Here is a 22,151-nt window from a genome sequence, read left to right as displayed (position 1 = left end):
GTAGTACTGATCTGGCTTCAAAGGATGATAATTGCCATAAATAAAGCATTTAATTGAATTGAAGGTGAACGAGGTAAATAAATTGAATGTCCCTATAGAAGGAAAAAGGAATAAGATCATAGAAGGAGATTGAAAAAGCAACATCGACGTGAATTCGAGGACGAATTCTATTTAAGTGGGGGAGATTGAAATGCCCCATACTTTGATATGGTGATAAATAAAGTTGGTCAGATGCGAATTGAGGCATAATAAGGAACTTTGGGAACCAAAGAGACAAGATAAAATTTTTAGAATAAAATAATATTTTATTAATAAAATAATATTAAAATATTAATATTTAGCCGGATGTCAAAATCAAACATGAAGAAGGATCATATGTGTAAAGCCTGACTTTATAAAATACTTATCATGACATACATGTGGTGATAGCATGATTGCATGCTAGGAGAGTCCCGAAAAATTTACAAAAGTAGGTATTGTACCTAAAGATACAACAAAGTTGATTTAAGCCTCGAACTAGATTAAATAGAGAATTTGAGATGAAATTAAGGATATTAAAGTCTCAGAATGGTTTAATATGGTGATTTGGAGTTCGAGGATCAATTTGGAGTCAAACCGGAATTTTCACTATCTAGGGGCAAAATGGTCATTTGCCACTTGGGAACAAAATGGAAATTTTTAGAAAAGATTTTTTTTGCCCCATTTGACTTATTAGAGTATGATTTGAGTATTGGAGTATGATTTGAGGTTAAGAAGTGAAAAAAAAATTATAATTTCGGTATTTTTCAGAGCATAGGGGTAAAATGGTAATTTTACCACTCTAGTGGCAAAATTGTAATTTTATACCACCATGACATTTTTCAAGCTCCAGAATTTTACCTATTATTATTTTATGCTATGGATAAATATTAGAGCATTTGTGGTGGTGAGAAAAGGCTTAAAAATTAAGTTAAAACAAGTGGACCAATAAAAAGGTGACATGTGTCAAAAATTAAATATTTTTATATTGCCATTTAAAAACCAGCCCACACTCTTCCACTCAGCATTTCAAGGCCGGCCAGCACCTGCAAAAAAGAGAAGAAAAGAAAAGAAAAACCCTAGGGAGGAAAAACTAAGGAAAATTATTGAATTTTCAAGAAAATTGGTGACTAAAGGTAAGATTTTTAATCTTAAGCTTGAAATTCATCTTACCCATGCATTCTTTTCCATTTTCCATGAATTAAATTTAAGTTTTCATGAGGGGAAATATGCTGGCCAGATTTAGAGAGAGAAAGTTAGTGATGGATTTAATTGAATTTTAAGGTAACTTAGTGTTTTTAGGGGTTTAGTAACATTTAGTATGAAAATTAAGCAAGAAATCCACATGCCCATTATAGAACCTATCTTGGCTGAATTTTATGGGTAAGGATTGATGATGAATTGGTTGTTTTCATGCCATTTAGATGTATTTGGTGATTAGGAATATTGGAAATCGAAAACGGGTACCGAAAAATTTTACTCCCGTTAGTTGGCAATTTGCACCATAATGAGGGATATTTTGGTAATTGCACTTAGTATAGACTATTAGTGAAGTGTGTGGAATTTTGGAGAGTACTGGAAGTGCAATAAATTAATTGGAATCGAATTAGACGTTTAGACCGATTAAATAGTGTATAGTGCGCGATACGCTGAACACCTCCCATTTCATTGCATGCATTCATATAGAACATAGAATAGTTTTGTGACAATTTAGCATAAGTATATTAAATTTCCTATTGCACATTATGTATAGGTGGTGAGCCCTCGGATAAGGGCAAAGGTATTGCACTCGAGGATCGAGACTAGGAGTGTTGTAAATTCCCGTCAAAGTGAGTAACCACTGTTCATCTTATCTATCTAAAGTATTTTTACAATCATTTTTATGATTTTAAGAATATTGAACCTAAATGAATTTTATGTTCTATGACTAGTAATCGATTTAAGGAATAAGGTTTATGAATTATTTTACAATTCAATAATGTTTTTGAAAATGAGAGTATGTGGAGACCAACCTTTGATGTTGCCTATATATTTAAGTTTACGTACCAATGTTTGGAATTGATGATTTATGAACTGATACGTGATGACATATGTAGCTGGGTTTTTGAGTTGTGAAATATATAAACTGTTGTTTTCCTTTGACAGGCTGGGTAGTATTATGTTAGCCACGTTATGCTGTCAAAATTTTATTGATTGGTGGGTTATTTAATTAGCCACTACAGTAGGCGGGTTTTCGTGGACCAGCCTATTAGAGGGGCACGGTAAACCCCGTTATATTTACCTTAGTATGAGAGGCGCGGATGATATCTCCTAAGGTACGATAGAGTTCACTTCACGTTGAACCACCACTTGAGGATGAACTTTGCCAACGCCAAGGGACGGCTAAATTATGTTTTTATGAGTAGTTGTTAACTTAATAACCTTAGCGGACCCGATTGAATGCCTCGGTCAAGGTATCACCGAGTATGATTTTTGACACGAGCCAAGTTTTTGAGAAAATTATAAGTCGAGATGTGTATTATAATGAAATGTGTTGTTTTATATATATGATTTGAAACAAGTACAAAATGTTGTGAATTATGATATGATGAAAAGTTAACTGTCTCTATTTACTCGGCTTTAGATGTTAATGACAGACTTTGTTTACTCACTGAGTTTATGAAAACTCACCCTTTCTTTTTAACCATTTCAGGTTCAGGATAGTCTATAGACAGTCAATTTCATCAAGGATCTCTTTTGGACTTACTTCCTTGGAAATCGTAGGTCTACGTCCTTGCACACTTTTGGTTATCTCGGGGTCCATATGCCACTGTAGGATAATTTTGAATACTTGGTTTACTGTATCGCTATGTGTATGAATTTATTTTGTTCTCATGCTACAAAAATTATTTATGCATAGTTCTATAAAAATTTTTTTATCAGAAAATGGAATATATTATCGAATATTTTTATTAAGTCTAATTAGCTAATTTTTCACTCCAAATGGATGATTTAGATTACAAAAATTTATTTTTAATCAGAAATGGACATCTTTCTACCATACGTTGTATTTTTATCAGGTTTCAAAATTTTCAAGTAAAAATGACCAAAATACCCCTGTGTGGCGAAAATTTTATTTTGATTGTTTTCGATCTAAAATAGTTTATATTCTCTTAAAACTCGATATTTAGTAACTATTGCTCACAGGGGAAGTGAAAAACTGATGCAAGAGCCTTGCGAGGTTTCGGTTGACATACCGGGTAATGAATGTTTACCAAGACTTCGCGACGGTTGTCACGGGCTCGAAGGGAGTGCCGGGTCGTGACAATATGATTGATCTAAGTAGGGGAAAAGATGTCAAGCCTGACTCTATAAAATATTTGTCATGACATACATGTGATGAATAGCATGTTTGCATGCTAGGAGAGTCCTGAAAAATTTACAAAAGTCGGTATTGTACCTAGAGGTACAACAAAGTTGATTTAAGTCTCGAACTAGATCAAATAGAGAATTTAAGATGAAATTAAGAATATTAAAGTCCCAGAATGGTTCAATATGGTGATTTGGAGTTCGAGAATCAATTTGGAGTCAACTGAAATTTTCACTATTTAGGGACAAAATGGTCATTTACCACCTAGGGACAAAATAAGAATTTTTAGAAAAGATTTTTGGCCCCATTTGACTTATTGGAGTATGATTTGAGTATTGGAGTAGGATTTGAGGTTAAAAAAAGAAAAAAATTTAATATTGGTATTTTTCGGAGCATAGGGGTAAAATGGTAATTTTACCACCCCAAGGGCAAAACAGTAATTTTCCACCACCAGGACATTTGTCCAGCACATGGTCTTCCCTTATCCTCATTTTGACCATTGACTAATTGTGTGGTGGAGATAAAAAGGATTAAAATTTTTAAAGTTTTAAAAATGGACCAATGGAAACATGCCACGTGTCAAGTAAGAATATTTTATTATTTTCCATTAAAATCAGCCCATATTTATCCCATTTTCTCTTCATGTGGCCGGCCATGGTAAGACAAAGAGAGGAAAGGAAAAACAAGAAACCTAGGTGGGAAAATTAAAGGAAAATTGGTGAATTTCAAGGAATCAAGCAATCAAAGGTAAAATTTCTTGATTTTGACTTGTGATCTACCTTTCCCATGCATTTCTCCTTATTTTCCATGGTTAAATTTCATGTTTTCATGGTGAATTCATGGCTGCCCAAATGGGTATGGAGAGAGAATGAAGTTAGATTGATTTGATTTTAAGTTATGTTAGTGTTTTAAGTTAGTTTAACATATTTAGAAACAAAACAACATGAAAAGAATTCATTTTTCCCCATTACCATTATTGGCCAAATTTTGTAGGGAGGATATTGTTGTTGAAATTGATGATATTTCATGATATTTGGGTGATATTTGATGTTTGGTGAGGCTAGAAATTAAATTGGAAATTTTGGTGTGAAAATATGAATTTTTACCTAATGTATAGACATGTGTGATTATTGACTCAGGACTGATAAATTGAATCTCATTCACAGTCACTGAGGTAATTTAGGTATAATTGGAGTGTAGAAAGTGAAAGAAATTGATTTGGAGTTAAATTGGAGGTTTTAGCCAATTACACCGAGAATAGTGCGAATTAGGTCGAATACCGTATTTAAATGGCTATTCGGACATTTTTGCATTCCATATCAAGCATTAGTAGTCTAAATTAGTTTAATTTTAATTTAGTACCAATGTGGTGAATTTCTCAATTTTGCACTGTGTCAAGGTGGTGAGTACTTCGATGAAGGTAAGGGAATTGTACCCGAGGACTAGTAGTCTGAGTATTTCAAAAATCCCCACTCTAGACATTGTGAGTAACCTTACCATCATTTTTATTATCTAAAGTATGTTTTTAATCAGATTTTGTGAAATTTTATGAAAATGAGTTTAAATGGTAAATCTTGAGTTTTACAAACAAAATGTATCTACATGAATAGATTTTATAAAATGTTTTAAAATCTGAATGATGATTTTAAAAAATAGAGTAATTGGAGACCACTTGTTATGAATTAAATTTATGATTTGAATCGAATGGCTTATGACAATATTTACATGAATTGATATTTGTGTTGAAATGTATGAAATATGTATTTAGCCTTGAAAGGCTGTGAATTATAATAATTGCCATATCATGTTATTGAATTTTATTGTATGGTGAGTTTAGCTTGCTGTAGTGGGCGGATTCTGTGGAGCAGCCTATTAGAGGAGCACAGAATCTGGATATATATATGTACCTCAGTCGGAGAGGCGCGTAGGGTATCTTATGAGGTATGGACAGAGTTCACGTCACGCCGAACCACCTCGTGATGATGAACTCCGCTAACGCCAAGGAATGACTGTGTTTTTCAAACTAAAAATATGTTTTACGAGTATACAAAATTTTAATAGCCTTGACGGGTTCGAGTGTACGCCTCTGATCAAGGTGTCATCGAGTACTATTTGATGGCATGAGCCAAATGTTTATGAAAGTCATAAGCCTTAATAAGAAATTAAATGAAATACAACCGTTTGCATGTGTTGGGATGAATTTTCAAATTGTGAAATACTTAAAATGATGAGATATTTTAATTGTCTCTTTTTACTTGGCTTTAGCTGATTTAAATGGTGTTTGTTTACTCACTGGGATTTTATAATCTCACCACCCTCCTTTTCACCCATTTCAAGCTCAGGATAATCGGTAGATAGCTCATTTCATCGAGGATTACAATTGGACTGGCATCCTCAAAATATGTAGGTTTATCTCTCTAGATACTTTTGGTCGTTCGTGGGCTCACGTGTCACTGCAAATTTAATTTTATACCTTGATTATCTGTATTACAATATATATGAATTTATTTTACTTTTACGCTGTAAAAATTATTTATGCAGTGTTCTTAAAATATTGTTTTATGAGAAAAATTGAATATTTTATTCAATATTTTTATTTTATACTAATAGTCATAATTTCATTTTAAACGAATGTTTTAGACATCCAAAATTATTTTTGATTTTGAAATATGTGTTTTTCACTTGCATACTACATTTTTAACTGATTTTGATATTTTTAGGAAAAATGACCAAAATGCCCCTGTGAGACAAAATTTTTATTTTATCAGTTTTAAGTTGGAAATAGCTCAAAATCCTTTAGAACATAATATTTGGCAACGGATACTCACCGGGGAAAAGAGAAACTGATATTAAGCCTTGCGGGGTTCCGGTTGGCATTCCGGGAGATGAGTGCCCATCGAGGCACCGCGGCGGTTGTCACGAGCTCGAGAGGAGTTCCGGGTTGTGACATTAGGCCTGGTGGTAAGGATCTTGGTATACTTGCTAGATGTCCTCGGTTAAGAAAGAAGAGAGTGTCTTGGTAGTGCCAGGTCAACACCGTAACAATCAATTTTGATGGAAGCAATTCTCAAAGAGGAACTAAATTGTTGAATTTTTTTTTGAAACAGAATTGTTGAAATTTTGAATAGAATGATTAAATTGAAAAAAATGCCTAAATACGGAGACTAAGTGGTTACTTTAACCATTTGAATTTGTTTTGTTTGGGGCTTTTTAGTTGGGTTAGGAAAATTCAAAAGAATAGAGTTGTTTTAGTTGGGTTGATTTTGCATGTATTTTATTTGTGCCATTAGTGTTCTTGTTCATTATTATTTCGGTAAAAAATATTTTTATAACTGACTTAAGTGAAATTAATAAATTAATAATTATAAATTTATATAGACAATAATAAAAAGAAGGAGAAAACAATATAATTGATGAGGTAAAAATATTTTATTATTGAATTAATTTAAATCAATAAAAAATTATGAAGTTAATAATCAATAATAAAAGGAAGAAAAATAGAAAATAAATATATCACTATAATAAAAATTATAATGATGATAAGAATGAATTTAATTAATATAATACCAACGGAGAGGCAAAAAATAATTTTAGCTTGGGATTAAAATTGAAACATCAAAATAAAATATTATCAATTTAAGTTAAACAATGATGAAAAGAAGAAAAGACAAAAAATTAGAAAAGTATAGTTTGGTACAATTGGAAAAAGATAAAGAGTGGCACAAGTATGAATTCAAAAAAGTAGGCATGACGAAAAATGATTTTTTCTTAAATTTTCTTCTTCCTACGTATGAATTGGTGTGGTTTGTGGAGTGATTGACCCGCAAGTATATTTGTTGTAGAAATGCATTTGCTTGAATTGACCTTTAACCATAAATTGATTTCCAGAAATGGACAGGCAAAAACTTCAGGATTTCAACTCACTTGCAAGTTGCAAAAGAAGTCAGGAGATTGGACGAATTCAGGCCAAGAAAATGAGAGAAAGCAAATTAAGTCTTGGTCTGAGATTGGACTATTGAGAAAAAAAGGCAAAAATCTTGTTTGAGATTGGATTTTTTTTTTCCTTTGAATTCTTACTTTCGAGTTTTGTTCTTTAAAAATTATTATAAAATAAAAGTAAAGGGTTTAGAACAAAATCATACTAATTTTATATTCAAGTTATTTCACCTTTATTTTGCATTTTTAACACCAAAATTTTGTAATTATAAGATTGAATTTTATATAATATATAAGATGTGTTTGGTGTGCAAGTTGTAAGACGATGAATAAGATAGGTGAACTGTCTTAGAGAATATTATCTTATTGGCCGATGGTGGGGGGAAAAGGAAAGAGTAAAAAGAAAAAGAGGGAGAAAGAAGAAAAAAAGAGAAAAAAATTTCAAGCTAGCTAATCAAATAATGCACTTATCATTTTTAGATATAAGTTTTAAGGGTAAAATGGAACATGTACAGTAAAGCCCTCATCAAACAATTACATGGATTAAAAATAATATCTTATCAAAAGTGACAAATAAAATCATAGAATTAAATGTAATTGTCTCGTATAAAAATAAGATTATGCATGGATTTTTTATTTATAAATTTAAATTCTGAACTTCTTAATCTTTCAAAATTTTTTACTTTGGTTGTGAAATGTACTTTTTAAGTAATAGTAGCAATATAAAAGATCTTTGATGAACTATTGAAATATTTAAAGTCATAGAAACTTAAAATTTTCAATGATTCAATTTTTTAAACATCAAATAAAATATTATCAATTTAAATTAAATAATGATAAGAAGAAGAAAAGAAAAAAAAAGAAAAAATAAATATTAGAAAAGCATAGTTGATATAATTGGAAACGAGTAAAGAGTCACACTCGTATGAATTGACCAAAAGTAGATATGACGAAAAATGATTTTTTTTTCTTCTGTCGTGAGAAAAGGTGCGATCTTTGGAGTGATTGACTCGCAAATATATTTGGATTGGAAATGCATTTGCTTGAATTGACCTTTTTAAGTAATAGTAGCAATAAGAAGGTCTTTGATAAACTATTGAAAAAGTTAAAGTCATAGAAAATTAAAACTTTCAATGATTTAACATTTTAGTGTGTTTGATAACTCATTTTGGAAGCCAATTAAATAAAATATTTTCACTTAAAAATTGAAAAGTTAGTAGTTAAAAGCATTAATGTATCCAATCAAATCTTATTTAAAGAAAAGTTTATCATCTAACTACATTAATTTTATATTCTTTCTTTTTTAACTTTTATTAATGTAAAATACTTAAAATAAATAAATCATTAATTATTCATATTTTAGTAGAATACTAGAAAAGATTTGTTGTAAAAATTTATTACTTAAAAGTTTTAGAAGTATGAATTTGGTACTTAATTTTTCAATGTTGAATGTTTTAGTTTACCAAACATAGTCTTATTTTTTTAGTAAATTACAATTCACCCTCAAATAAGTATATACCACTAAAAACAATTTCTCCGGAAAGAGTGCTGATAGCGAACAAATAAACGAGTTCCATAAGATTTCAATATTAGAAAGTTCCTTAAAACTTTTATGATATTATTTATATATTTATGTATGTTTTTAAAATTTTTATTGATTAATTTTGGTGAAGTGATAACTGTAAGTCTTATTGACATATGTATTCAAAATTATATATCGAAGATATATATGTCAAAGCTCTAGTTAGTACTGACAGTTATTTTTTAGTTAATGTTATTTTTGTACCAAAAAAAAAAACTTTCCTAGTTATAGTTAACGTATATGAAAATTCTTGCATGTCTAGTGTTTTTTTTTGTAGTTAACTTTTCTCGACTCCCTCCTATGTATTTCAAATTAGAATTACTATGACCTTTCATGAAAAATATATATAATATCTCACTTACTTTTCTTAAGGTTATTTTTGTTTAAAAAAAATTCCTAGTTATGGTTAACATATATGAAAATTGTTGGCAATCTGATTGTATTTAAAAAAAAAAAAGAATTCGAACTAAATTTTCTAAATAAGAGATGTATACATTTTTGATTGAGTCATATGTACAAACAATGAACAAATAATGAATCTTGATACTTTGCCTTCAGTTCAACTCTTTTGTTCACAGGTGCGAAAAGTCAGCTCAAAATTACAACCAATAAAAATAAAGATACATCAGAAAGGGCGTTATCATGTCAACTTTTGGTATAAAAAGGGTTGTTGTGCTGGGACTTATCGTCCTTTGTTCATAAGAACACATCCTCTCTAGTATCTATATAAAAAGCAAAAGTTATCTATTTCTTGGTCGTTTCTGGTTTTACAATCCACTTTCTCTTCATAGAGAGTGCAAGTGTAACGAAAAGCTGTTAGCAAGGTTTTGTCTTGTCTAAATTCATTTACCAGCTTAATTATGATTTTTAATCCTGGTTTTTGCTTTAACTTATATAACTACTTATTTTTATTTCTTTGATCTTGGTTATATATAAGGCCTTCATTTTTTTTATTAGATTCTTTCCTTTGATGACATAATTACATTGTTCTACATAATTTTAGGTGCCTCGTCAGCCAATATAAATTCTCTTGTGTTCTTCTTCAATGGCTGTTTCAATAGTCCAAGAGTCCTCGTCGATTTCTCGATGCGGTTATGATGTATTTTTGAGTTTTAGAGGTGTAGATACGCGTAAAAATTTTACGGATCACCTTTACATGACCTTAGTGAATGTAGGGATTCACACATTTAGGGATGATGATGAAATTGAAAGAGGAGAGAAGATAAGAGACGAAATTGAAAGAGCAATATATGAGTCAAAAATATCTATCATTATCTTCTCAAAGAATTATGCTTCGTCAACATGGTGCCTTAATGAACTTGTAAAGATAATGGAACATAGGAAATTCTCCAAACACATTGTTTTGCCAATTTTCTATGACGTGAATCCATCTCAAGTGAAGGAGCAGACAGGGAGTTTTGCAGAAGCGTTTGCTAGACATGAAGAGAGCTTCAAGTCTGAGATGGACGTGGTACAAAGATGGAGGGCTGCTTTAAGAGAAGTTGCGGTTTTGGGAGGCATGTTTCTAGAAGATAGGTAAGCAAGTTTTAAACTATTTCATGACAGTTTTTTAATACTTCTTACAAATTGCAATCTTATATATTCCATAATTTGATGATAGTTTAATTTTTCACTACGTGGTTGAATATTTTTACTGTTTCTTTGACTTGATAAAGGAATATTACTCTCCCAATTGAGGATTAATTTCAAAATATAAATGTTCTCTTCCTCAGCCTCGTACAGATATAGTACAAAACATTGAATTTTAATCTTGATTTTGATTTATAAGGCTATAGGATATAAGTAAAAGCATCAATCTAGAGAAAAATAATTACTCCATCTACCTCATGACTGGCCCATTTTTTTTTAATTTCTCAAATTGTTATTTTCATATCTAAAAGTTCATCGACTTCTAAGTTCACATTCCTACTAGTATATCTCATATATATTACAACAATAAATTTCATAAGAGCAAGAAGTTATACTGACTAGGGATAAAAATGTAATTTACTGAAACCAACACACTTTTCTTAAATTCTGTACTATTAAAATAGAGGCCAAAAAGAAGAAATAGAAAAAAAATTAGAGATGGCGAAAATCGCCGTACTTGACGGCTTTGGTCTTGCCCTGACCCGGTAGGGGTGGTTTTTTGTTTGGAAATTTGGGGCTAAGGCTAGTTGGGTCGGGTTTACAATTTAAAAAAAGGGGTCAAAGTTGGGTCAAGTTTAGAGTTTCCGTCTTGAGGTATATATAGAAAATATTATATTTTATATTTATAGTTATATGTATAGTTTATTAATATATTTATATTTAATATTAATTAGAGATATCAGCATAAAAATATAAAATGTTTAAAAGTAATTAAGATGTAATTTACATTATTATTTAAAAATTTACAGGAACATTAAACTAAAATAATATAAAAAAAGACCAAGGTTGAGGCAGGACCGGTCGAACGTAGGCTATATAGTTTTCTTGGCTCGAGGTTGAATATTAAAATTGATAACCCTATGTCAAGACGAAATGGGTTTAGAATAAGAAAATATAAAGTTGAGTTGGGTTTGAAATGAGAAATTTTCTGCTACGTGTTTTGAGTGGTATCCAAAACATCAGAGAAAGGAAGAAAATACTTATTCAAAGCGGGGAAGAAAAGATGAATTTGGGGAAATTGCTTAATGTATTATTTTAGCTTGTATGCGGCTTGACTAAAATCACATCACATGCTTTGTATTTATAGCTACACGGATAACATCATTCCTTCTAAAATTAATATCTCATCCTACTTCAATGAAATCCTACACATAATTAAGTAAAACACTCTTTTATTGACACTTCACTTTTGACTTAGTCTAATCAAAAAATAAGAAATTAAATGTTGACTCAGTAAACAATAAATATTTAATGTGAAGAAAATTCCAATAAAGAAAGTAACTTTTTCTTAATGTGAAGAAAATAACTTATTAAATGAATTAAATAAAAAATTTATCAGATTTTTTGAAAAAAGTATCTCTTAATATTTAGGAATTAAGATACACTTGAGAATTTTAACACATGTACGATGAGTTAGAGATGAAATTAAAATTAAAATTATGCAAAAGACAGAAAAATATGTTAAAGATTTTTATTTAATTTCCAAGATGTCACTTGGTAAGTTATATTCTGAATATATATTATAATTTATATACTTTAAAATTTGTAGGTATGAGTGGCAGTTCATTCAAGATATTATTAAGCAGGTTCAAAACAAACTCCATCACCCCACTTTATATGTCCCTCCTTGTGTAGTTGGAATAGATTCTCTCGTGACATGCATTAATAGTTGGTTGGGAGATGGATCAAATAAGGTTGGCATAGCAACAATTTGCGGAATTGGAGGGATTGGGAAGACAACCATTGCCAAAGTTGTTTACAATCTTAACATCCAAAGATTTGAAAGGTATAGTTTCCTTGCTGATGTTAGAGAGGTTACTCAAGAACGCAATGGCTTGGTTCGTTTGCAAAGACAACTTATTTCAGATATCTTGAAGGGGAAAGTAAACAAAATTCACAATTCAGATGATGGAATCACTAAGATCAAAGAAGCTATATGCCGTAGACGTGTGCTTCTTGTGCTAGACGATGTGGATGATTCAGAAAAAATAACTGAATTAATTGGAGCACAAATTCCTTTTCATCCAGGAAGTAAAATCATCATAACTAGCAGACATCAATGTTTACTGAGTGATCCTTTTATAATACAGATGTTTGATCTTGAAGCATCATCAAGTTATGGAGACTTATGCAAGGTATTTGAGGTAAAAGAATTAGCTTTCAATGAATCTTTTCAACTTTTTAATTGGTATGCCTTCGGACAGAATGATCCAATTGATAATTATATGAAATACGCAAGGAGTGTAGTGAAACACTGTGGTGGGCTTCCATTAGCTCTTCAAATTTTGGGTTCTTCTTTATCTGGTAAAAGTATAAATGTGTGGAAAAGTGCATTAGAGAAATTGAAAGCAATCCCTGATAGCAAAATTCAGAAGATTCTAAGAATAAGCTATGATTCCCTGCAAGATGATCATGATAAAAATCTATTCCTTGACATAGCTTGTGTATTTATTGGGAAGGATAAAGATTACACAACTACAATACTAGATGGGTGTGATTACTATACAGCAATTGGTATTGAAAATCTCATAAATAGGTCTCTTCTGGTTGTTAATGAAAAAAACAAGCTAATGATGCATCAAATGATTAGAGATATGGGAAGGAACATTATTTGTCAAGAATCTCCTGACCTTGGGAAACGAAGCAGGTTGTGGCATAAGGACGCATTTGATGCATTAAGAGCAAAAATTGTAAGAAATACTTTATTTTCTTATACTTTCTTTTATGCAATTTTCTTATATCGTAGTCTTTATAACGAAGATATTATTTCCCCAACAGGGTACAAAAACAATCAAGTGCCTCACCATTGACCTACAAAGATTATTGAAAGACAAGTATGCTAAGACAGCTACAAATTATTCAAAAAATCCATTTCTTGTGTCAAATGAGGTAGATATAGAAACTGATGCATTTGCGAAGATGCAGAGACTTAAACTACTTCAATTAGATTATGTAAAACTTAAAGGAGACTATAGAGACTTTCCGAGAAGCTTAATATGGTTGTGTTGGCATGGATTTCCTCAAGAATATCTTCCTACAGCTTTAGATATTTCCAAGCTAGTTGTTCTTGAGATGCACAACAGTAGCCTCAAACGTATTTGGAATGATACAAAGGTGTGATACTATTTAATTTCTCTTTACTTTTTGCAAAGCAAAAACAAAATTATATGGCTAAGTGTTTTTTCTTTTTCCTTTGCTACAGCACTTTCTTCCAAATTTGAAGATCCTTAATCTCAGTCACTCCCATGCCCTTCTCAAAATCCTTAACTTATCAGGTCTTTATCGTCTTGAAAGGTTGATGCTGAAAGATTGCATAAAGTTGATTGAGGTTGATCAATCCATTGGTGATATAAAAACTCTTACTGTTTTAAACCTTAAAGGTTGCAAAAGTCTTAAGAAACTTCCAAAGACAATTGGTTCATTAAAATCTTTGGGAGAGCTTATTTTATCTAGTTGCTCAACACTTGGTGATGTGCCTAGGGATTTGCAAAATTTAAAATCACTGAGAGTGCTTAACTTAGATGGAACTGCTATTTGTGAATCGAATTCGTGGTTGTCTTGGTTATCACTGAAAAGAAGCAAAGAGTTGAGTTTCTTTTGGGCATCTTTGCCATGTTCTTTGGTAAAGTTGAGTCTTGAAAGTTGCAGACTATCTGATGATGTTATGCCCACTGATTTGAGTTACTTACCCTCCTTGAAATCGTTAAATTTAAGTAGAAACCCAATTCATAGCCTTCCTGAGAGCATTATCCGCCTAACAAAGCTTGATGAACTTCTGCTAACTTGTTGCAAAGAGCTCCAATGGCTTCCAAAGCTTCCAACGAGTGGCTTGCGCGTGATAATGTCTCAATCGTTGCACAAGATTTCAAGTCTGCCATGCTTATTAAATTTCAAAAGGTGTATTGTTTTTGGTTGTGATAAGCTAAGTGAGGTTGAAGGTGTGTTCAAGTTGGAACCAATTGAAAACTTTGAAGGGGAACATATCAAAAGCCTTTTTAATGTGGACTCGATCGGAAGCAATAAATTGCAAATTTATAACTATCTTACGGACACAAAAATGGTCGCAACCCCTCAGGTTTGTCTCAGTCTACTAAAACTTTTTATGTTCTTATTTTACATTATTCAATACTTTCATAAATAATGGTTTCAATGTCTCAGGTATTTCATGATAGCGGCATAACTAGCTGTTTTGCTTTCGGAAGTGAGGTTCCAATCTTGTTTGAGTATCGCTCTGAAGGGTCTAAAATTTCTTTCTCTTTGTCAAAAAATTCTAGTGAAAAAGTTAGTTGGTTAAACCTATGCATAGTCTATTCTCTTGTTAGCGATGAGATATTTGAATTTCTACCATCTGTCCATCTTGTTAATGAGACCAAGCAGTTGGTGTGGTCTTATTTCTCAAGTTTCATTGGAATTTCTGAAACCAATAGTAACACAATCTTATGGCTAATCCACTGGCCAGTAAAAGATTATCAGTTGGACAATGGCGATTTGGTGAGCTTATCAACTTCCGGTTTCAACGTAAGAGAATTTGGTGTTACTTGCGTATCAGAAACCAAGGTTATGTATGAAGATGACACTCCACAGTACTCCCAAGGTATGATTGCATCTGCTAGCGTTAATAAGAACCTTTTATCTTTTTGGCTTGAATTTATATATCAATAGTTTCTTATATCTTTCTTTATTCATGGAAATGTTTTATATTAATCTATGAATATTTGAGGAAAAAAAAACTAGGTACAAATTTTTTTAACTACCATATATACATTAGAGAATATTTAATCATGATTTCAGGTAATCAAGCAATTTTACTAGTAACCTAGCAAATTTAATTATATTTTCTAATTGATTTGATAATTCAAAATTTTAGGTACAGTTACCCATGTTGTGATTTTTTACACTTGTAAAATATAAAAAAAAATATATTTGATGATTTTGAATTAAAAAATGAAATTAAAGTGCATATATATCCTACCTTTTTAATGATAACTGTTAAGATTCATGTATTATCTCAATAGGTAATTATTGTGTCTACATAAGACTTGCCTATTTTGACTTTGACACTACCTTTATCCATGACCCAAGAAGAAAAGTTAGAAGATAGTTGTCAAGGGCTGAACTTTTCATAAAGGCTCGGTTCAATTGGGATCAGGCTTGGGTTTCAATTTTTAGTAACAAATTCAATTCGAAGAAATTATTTAATAAATTTTTTAAAATATGTTTTTTTATTTAAAATATTAGTATAAAAATATTGGTAAAATGTTAAAAAAATCTTTAAATTATTTAAGAAAATTTAAATAAATCTTTATTCCTTTATTGTGTTCAAATCAACATCTGAAATTTTATTTTGGGTCAAATAAGCTTTTATGACTAATTGTCATTAGTCAAAATATCACTTATCATTTTATATCCACATAACACTAACATGGAGTTGATATGGAAGGTGAAAATGCTATAGGGCCATATTATCATATCATATTAGTATGCCACATCATCATCAATTATGATATGTTAGCATGCCACATCATTATTAATTATAACATGTTAGTATGTCACGTTAGTGCCACATAGTATAGAATGACAAATGACATTTTGACTAAATTAATCTTTAGTTGTAAGGACTTATTTGACTCAAAATAAAAGTATAAGAACTTGATTGAACACAATAAAAGAATAATGGCTCATTTAAAATTTTTTGAATAGTTTAAAAACTTTTTAAAATATTATGTCAAAAATGTTTTTAATATTTAAATAATAAACAAGAAAATAAATAGGTCTTGTTGCCCAAGCTTAAGTTTTTGAATTGTTAATAGGGCTTGGTCTACCTTATAAACACATATAGATGCTGGCTTTAGGTCAATATAATTTATAAATTACTTTAGGTTAAGTATAACCATAAATATAATAAGAACTGATGATGTTAGGATTGTTTGACTGTACCATGTTACAAGGTATTGTTCTTTTTGAGGCCTATCCTGACGATTTTATCATTTTGAAAAAAGGCACCTTGTGAGGGAACATGCCCTTATTTATAAGGTACAATTCAATTTTTGGTTCTTAGAGATGTGGAGCCTAACTTTTCAAAAAAGAAAAAAGATGTGGAATCTTTTCCCCTCAACATTAACCCTCCAATGGCGAGTAGATTGTGTTTTCTTTGAGGGTTAGTATGGGAGTCCTACGAACAAAGCCATTTATTAATGCTAGATTTGTTGGACTACGTCCAATTACAAGATATTATCCATTTTGAGATCTACTATTGCAATTTTGTTCTTTTAAGAAAAGGTACCTTGTAGGGAAAGGGGTGTGCACTTACTTATAAGTCTTATATAATCTAGTCCTTGGTTCTTAGAAGTGTGAGACCTTTCTCCCTTAACAATGACCTCCTCACTTATAATATTGTCCATATTATTATACATATGATCTTAAGCTATATAATGAGATGTAGCACTTTCTCATCTATTCTCATCCTTTTTCCTATGAATTGAACTTGAGTTTACTAATTTAATTGGGTGTCAAATTCTCAATTGTTGGGGCATTCTTTCAATATATTAAAGTTAATTTTAAGTTGGATCCTAATTCTAAAATTTAATCATTTTTTTTCATGCATCATGGTACTATTGTATCTATAAGGGCTTCTCTTATTGTATTTCTAAATTTGATGTATTTATACATGGATACCCATGAAAACATAGTATTTGATTATTAAAATTGTACGATAATGAGATATCTATTTTTTGTATCTTTTAGAAACTGAGGATATTTGGAGAGGGATTGAGTTGAAAGTTAATGAAGAGTTACTCAAGTTGGGCTCCAGTGGAAATATCAAAGTGCAAATTTACAATGAGCTAGAGGAATCAAAAATGATTGCATCCCCTAAGGTTTCTTTGATTTCTTTTCTAATGTTTTCGGTTTATTATAATTTTTTTTCCTTTTACAACTTATAATTAATTCAATATTGTTACAGGTGTTATATGATTGTGGGATAATTAGCATATTTGATACATATGATTGTGGGTACAATCATGCTGTCGGGAACAAGGTTTCATTTGTAGTGGCTCGAAGCTCTGGTCAACATATTAGCTATCTAAACTTGGTGGTCGTTCTTCTTGCTGAAGATGATAAAATATTTGATTTTTTATCTCATATTGAGATTGTCAATGAGACCAAAGATTCTAAGTGGATCCATCATAAGCGTTTCATTGGAATTCCTAAAGCCAGGAACAATATTTATTGGTTTAGTTTATGGAGATTTATGGGTGAATTGGAAGATGGTGATCAAGTGAGCTGTACAGTGTTTTCTGATTTATGTGTAAAAGGATGTACCTTTGATCTCAAACATGAACCATATGACAACCTTCTGCATAAACACCCCTCTGATTATCAACATTTGCGAGATAAAACTATAAGTTCTTATTGGCTTTTTCCATTTTTTTTATATCACTTGTTCAGGTCCCAAAGGACACTTTATAGGATTCAGAGTTTAAACAAATTAGAGTAATTATATGTAAGATCTTGTTGGAGCAAACAGGACATTTCATCTACCTCTTGTTGTAATTAAAAGATTCATGCCCTCATATCAATGCAAGAATTGTCATTGATAGCAAAGTTCTTTTGTTTTTTAAATTTCATATCACCTCCATGCTATTATCTCTCTACCTTTGTCCTCTCTTATGGTCTTACTTATTACCATGTCTTCGAAAACCTAGTCTCATATATGACTTACCCAAATCGACAACCAAAATAAAAAGGATAATCTAAAGCAAATTGTAAATTTTAGTTTCTATTTTTATAAAAAAAATAAAACCAAATCATATTATACTAAAAATCAAATTAAATCAAACTAAAATATAATAATTTGGTTTCTTAATCTATTTTAGGATCTTCAATTAAACCCATAATTTTTTTCACACATTTAATATTTTAAATAAACTAAAATTTAAGAACTCATAATTTAGGTCACCAACTACTATTGAGCATAAAGCATCAGCAACATTACAATATTTGCTGATCTGATATTGTTTTCTTTATATATTCCTTTCTTATATCTTTGTCTTCAATTTTCTTTAAATCATATAATCTCATGCAATAATTCTATCACTTGACACAATATAAGGATACAAATCAAATGTAGCAAAAAAAAAAAAATCAAGCTCTCAATCTTGATCTTGGTGAGTGCCTAGTCATTAAATCTTCTATGCAAACAATTGTCTCCTTCTAGGTTAGGAACCTTAAACCAGGGGCAACTCAATAACTTCAAAGGCCTAAAGCAAAATATTCAAATAAGACTTTTTTTATTGAAATTAAGAAAAAAATTTTATTCTTCTAGCTTTTTTAGATGCAAAATTTCTAATTAAACATTTAAAATCAAGTTCTTCTAATATTTTTTTAATTGATAATATAGCCAATCCATTTAATCTTTTTTAAAACATTGATGATCTATTAATTTTAGTTTTGAAAAATGTCTTTCTCCTGAAATAACACTTAATGGAATTGTTACTATTATTCAAAAAGCAATATGTCCATTTGGAAAAGAATCGAGTCTTTTGATATGATTAAGTGTGTCGATTGAACTGTTATCTTCCATTTGTATAATTTCTATTAAAAAATTTTTAACTCTAAAAATAAATTTAAACCATCAATATCAGAATAGTTGTTATATTTGAAGAAACATTCAAGATTAAAGCAATATTCTTTCAAACTATTATCGTCTAATGACTTCAACTTTTTATTGCTAAATTGAAAATGAAAAATACTTTCATATATCTTAAACTATTCAAACCTACTTTGAAGTAAAAAAATTGCTTGATCTAATATATTTAAGAAGTAATTAATTTTAAATGATTTTTCAGGAGATCTTGTTATTTCATTATCAACATTCTCATCAAATTATTTTGTTCTACGAATAATACGTGTATCACAGAATTTAGGTTCTATGTTCATTTTAGATGCAATTTCTTTAGAAGAAATCATAGTAGATGCAAATCCATATTATCTTTAGTTGATTGGAAATAGGAGAAATAGTTGAAAATAAATAGTATTGTACGAATTAGAAAGTGATAGAAATTGAGATTTATTTGATACATAATTAGAAAAATGGGAGAATTTGTTATTTTATTAATTATCTTTGACATTTACCTATTTTTAATGAAAAATGAGATAAATAGTTGAGAATTAATAAAGATGTCGAAGAGACAATATATATATTTATTAAGGATAAGAGAATAAGTAAATATTATATTAATTATTTTAATTTTTATATATTTTTAATATATTTAATTCTATTATAATTATTATAAAATTATGTGGCCTCTCCAAATTTGGGCCTAAAGCCCTTGCTTGGGTGGCCTTACCCAAGGGCTGGCCTTAAACAAGGGTCGACCTTGCCGCAAACCATAAGTTTGCCAACCTGACTCTTAAGTTGGGTAAAATCCAAAAAGTCCCTTCAAAAGGACACTTTAGTCCTTTTTGTTTTAAAATGATGTTTTTGACCCCTTAACTGTTAACACTGTTAGTCAATAGTTCAAAAGATTGTTCCTAATACTACATAAATATTTAAGAACTCGAATGCCCTTTTTAAAAAAAAATTACTCATGTTTCCTTCCAAAACTTAATAAAATGTAGTTTAATATTTAATAAAATTCAATATTTAACAGAGAAGAAAACAACTTAAAACTTAATAAAATTCTAAAACAAGATTTGTGAATGTGATAGTTTGTCTCACATTAATACTTATTAAAAGTCACTTTGATATTTAATAAAATTCAATATTTAACAAAAAAGAAAAAAACTTAAAACTTAATAAAATTCTAAAATGAGATTTGTTAATGTGGTAGTTTGTCTCACTTTAATACTTAATAAAGTTCAATATTTGACAAAGAAGAAAAAAACTTAAAACTTTTAATATATAGTAATTAAGTTAAAATCTTTCTACTTCACCCTAAACCCTAGTTTCAAATAACAAATTCTAGCAAAAAAATTTTCAACAAAATTAGTAATCACGAGTAAGAAATACCTGACACCATCAAATTTAAAATATCCATCATTGAACAAAAGATTTACTTTTAATACATTCTTTTCAATGTAAAAAAAAAATCTCAAACTATTGAAGAAATAAAGAGTTTGATGAAAGTAGACTTTACCTCAAGAAAAAATATTATGGTTTTTAAGGTAGATACAACTTTAAATTTTCAGGTCTTCAAATAAAATTTTTTTAGGCTTTTTCTTCTTAATTAAGGTTTTGGAGAAAACTATGACTAGATTTTTTAAAAAACAGAATATGTTTAAATGAAAAATAATAATATAAAGGGTATATATATCTTAAACTATTTATGAGTATTAGGTTTATTTTTTTTAATTGTTTAAACTAACGGTGTTAAGATAAATGACTAAAAATATCACTTTTAAATAAGAGGAAACAAAATATTCTTTTGAAATGTTTTGAAGGTGCTTTTTGTATTTTACCCCTTTTAAGTTGGTATTTCATTTTAAGTTTGCTTAGTCAATTAAGTTAAGCATTTCCTATGCTTATATAGGTATATTGTATATTATTAGAATCAAAGAAATGAATAGATATAGATAGGATGTGTTGTAGAAGAATTGGGTGGACTAGGTGACAGTCTTTGTGAATAATCTACCCAAAGGATTGATTGGAGGTGGTAACAAAGAATTTGTGGGAAATATTGGAGGGTTTTGGATGCATTTATTCTTGAGAAGAGATCCATAACGAGATGAATTTTGGGTTTATGAGGTATGGATCTATAGTTAAAGCTAGAACAACTGCTTGGAATGGAGTGTGGCTCTTGTATCATAAAATATGAACAAATATTACTTGCCTAGAAATGCATTACAGAGAAAGAAATTAGATCCAAACAAAGTGTCTTTTAATGGAAAATGGGGAAAATGGGTACAAAGGAAAGACATGTTAGTTTAAACCCTACAAGCCAATCGATTTTGTGCTTGTAAAATACTACATTAATTTGTTATATTTCATATATTATGGATATTTTATATAATGTATTGGGTATTTCTTTATCCATGAGTTTATTTATAAAGAGTTATCAGAAACTTATGTAAATGAAGTCCTTGGAACATAATGGTCTTGCAAAGAAATTATAAAGGTTATAATTATGAGATTCTTATACATCAAAGCCTTGTTCCTAAATATATTCCTGATCATTGTATTGCCAAGAATAAAGACATTGACAATGCTCAAAGGTTGCTACATGCTAAGCCTCTTTACTTTGGAAGTAAGCAATTGATCTCATAGGTTGAAGTATGTGAGATACTTAGTGATAGTACATTGGTGCTTGTTAAGGAACAAGTTCACTGAACATGACCCACTATGAGAGTTTCATTTGGTATTTGACTCAAGTGTCTATGGAAATAAACTCATGTGTTAGTAGTGTAAGTAATCCTTAGACTTGTGATACTAGGTCATCTTGTATGTGAATTGTCATGCTTTGATTTCACCTCTACAAGTCTGGAGACAACCAGATGCCTAAATAGGGAACTTTTGGGTATGGCATGAAGCATGTGAAGATGAATGAGTAGTCCAAAGAACTTAAAAAAATTTTGTGGTTACATTCAAATATCACCATATCTTGTGGTTATGTAATCTTC

General features: G+C 30.1%; 1 protein-coding gene across 1 annotated transcript; it reads left to right on the top strand.

Annotated features, from left to right (window-relative positions):
• The first annotated feature begins 9,591 nt into the window (after window positions 1-9,591).
• LOC18599476 (disease resistance protein RUN1-like) lies at window positions 9,592-18,119 on the top strand. Its single transcript, XM_018120698.2, has 8 exons — window positions 9,592-9,709; window positions 9,889-10,421; window positions 12,085-13,225; window positions 13,314-13,649; window positions 13,738-14,610; window positions 14,694-15,129; window positions 17,280-17,410; window positions 17,497-18,119. Exons 2-8 carry the CDS (start codon window positions 9,931-9,933, stop codon window positions 18,028-18,030), a joined length of 3,942 nt encoding a protein of 1,313 aa, XP_017976187.2. The 5' UTR covers window positions 9,592-9,709; window positions 9,889-9,930; the 3' UTR covers window positions 18,031-18,119.
• The last annotated feature ends 4,032 nt before the right edge of the window (window positions 18,120-22,151 follow it).

This window comes from Theobroma cacao, chromosome 5, assembly GCF_053813885.1.
Source record: "Theobroma cacao isolate CCN51 chromosome 5, ASM5381388v1, whole genome shotgun sequence".
Lineage (NCBI taxonomy): Eukaryota > Viridiplantae > Streptophyta > Magnoliopsida > Malvales > Malvaceae > Theobroma > Theobroma cacao.
This window is presented reverse-complemented; position numbering and strand designations above follow the sequence as displayed.

What these genes read in the sequence shown, in the direction of transcription:
- LOC18599476 (XM_018120698.2), top strand. Translation starts at nt 9,931, where the DNA reads ATGGCTGTTTCAATAGTCCAAGAGTCCTCGTCGATTTCTCGATGCGGT. An exon ending in GGCATGTTTCTAGAAGATAG is followed by an intron (nt 10,422 to 12,084) that starts GTAAGCAAGTTT and finishes TAAAATTTGTAG; the next exon opens with GTATGAGTGGCAGTTCATTC. An exon ending in AAATGGTCGCAACCCCTCAG is followed by an intron (nt 14,611 to 14,693) that starts GTTTGTCTCAGT and finishes TCAATGTCTCAG; the next exon opens with GTATTTCATGATAGCGGCAT.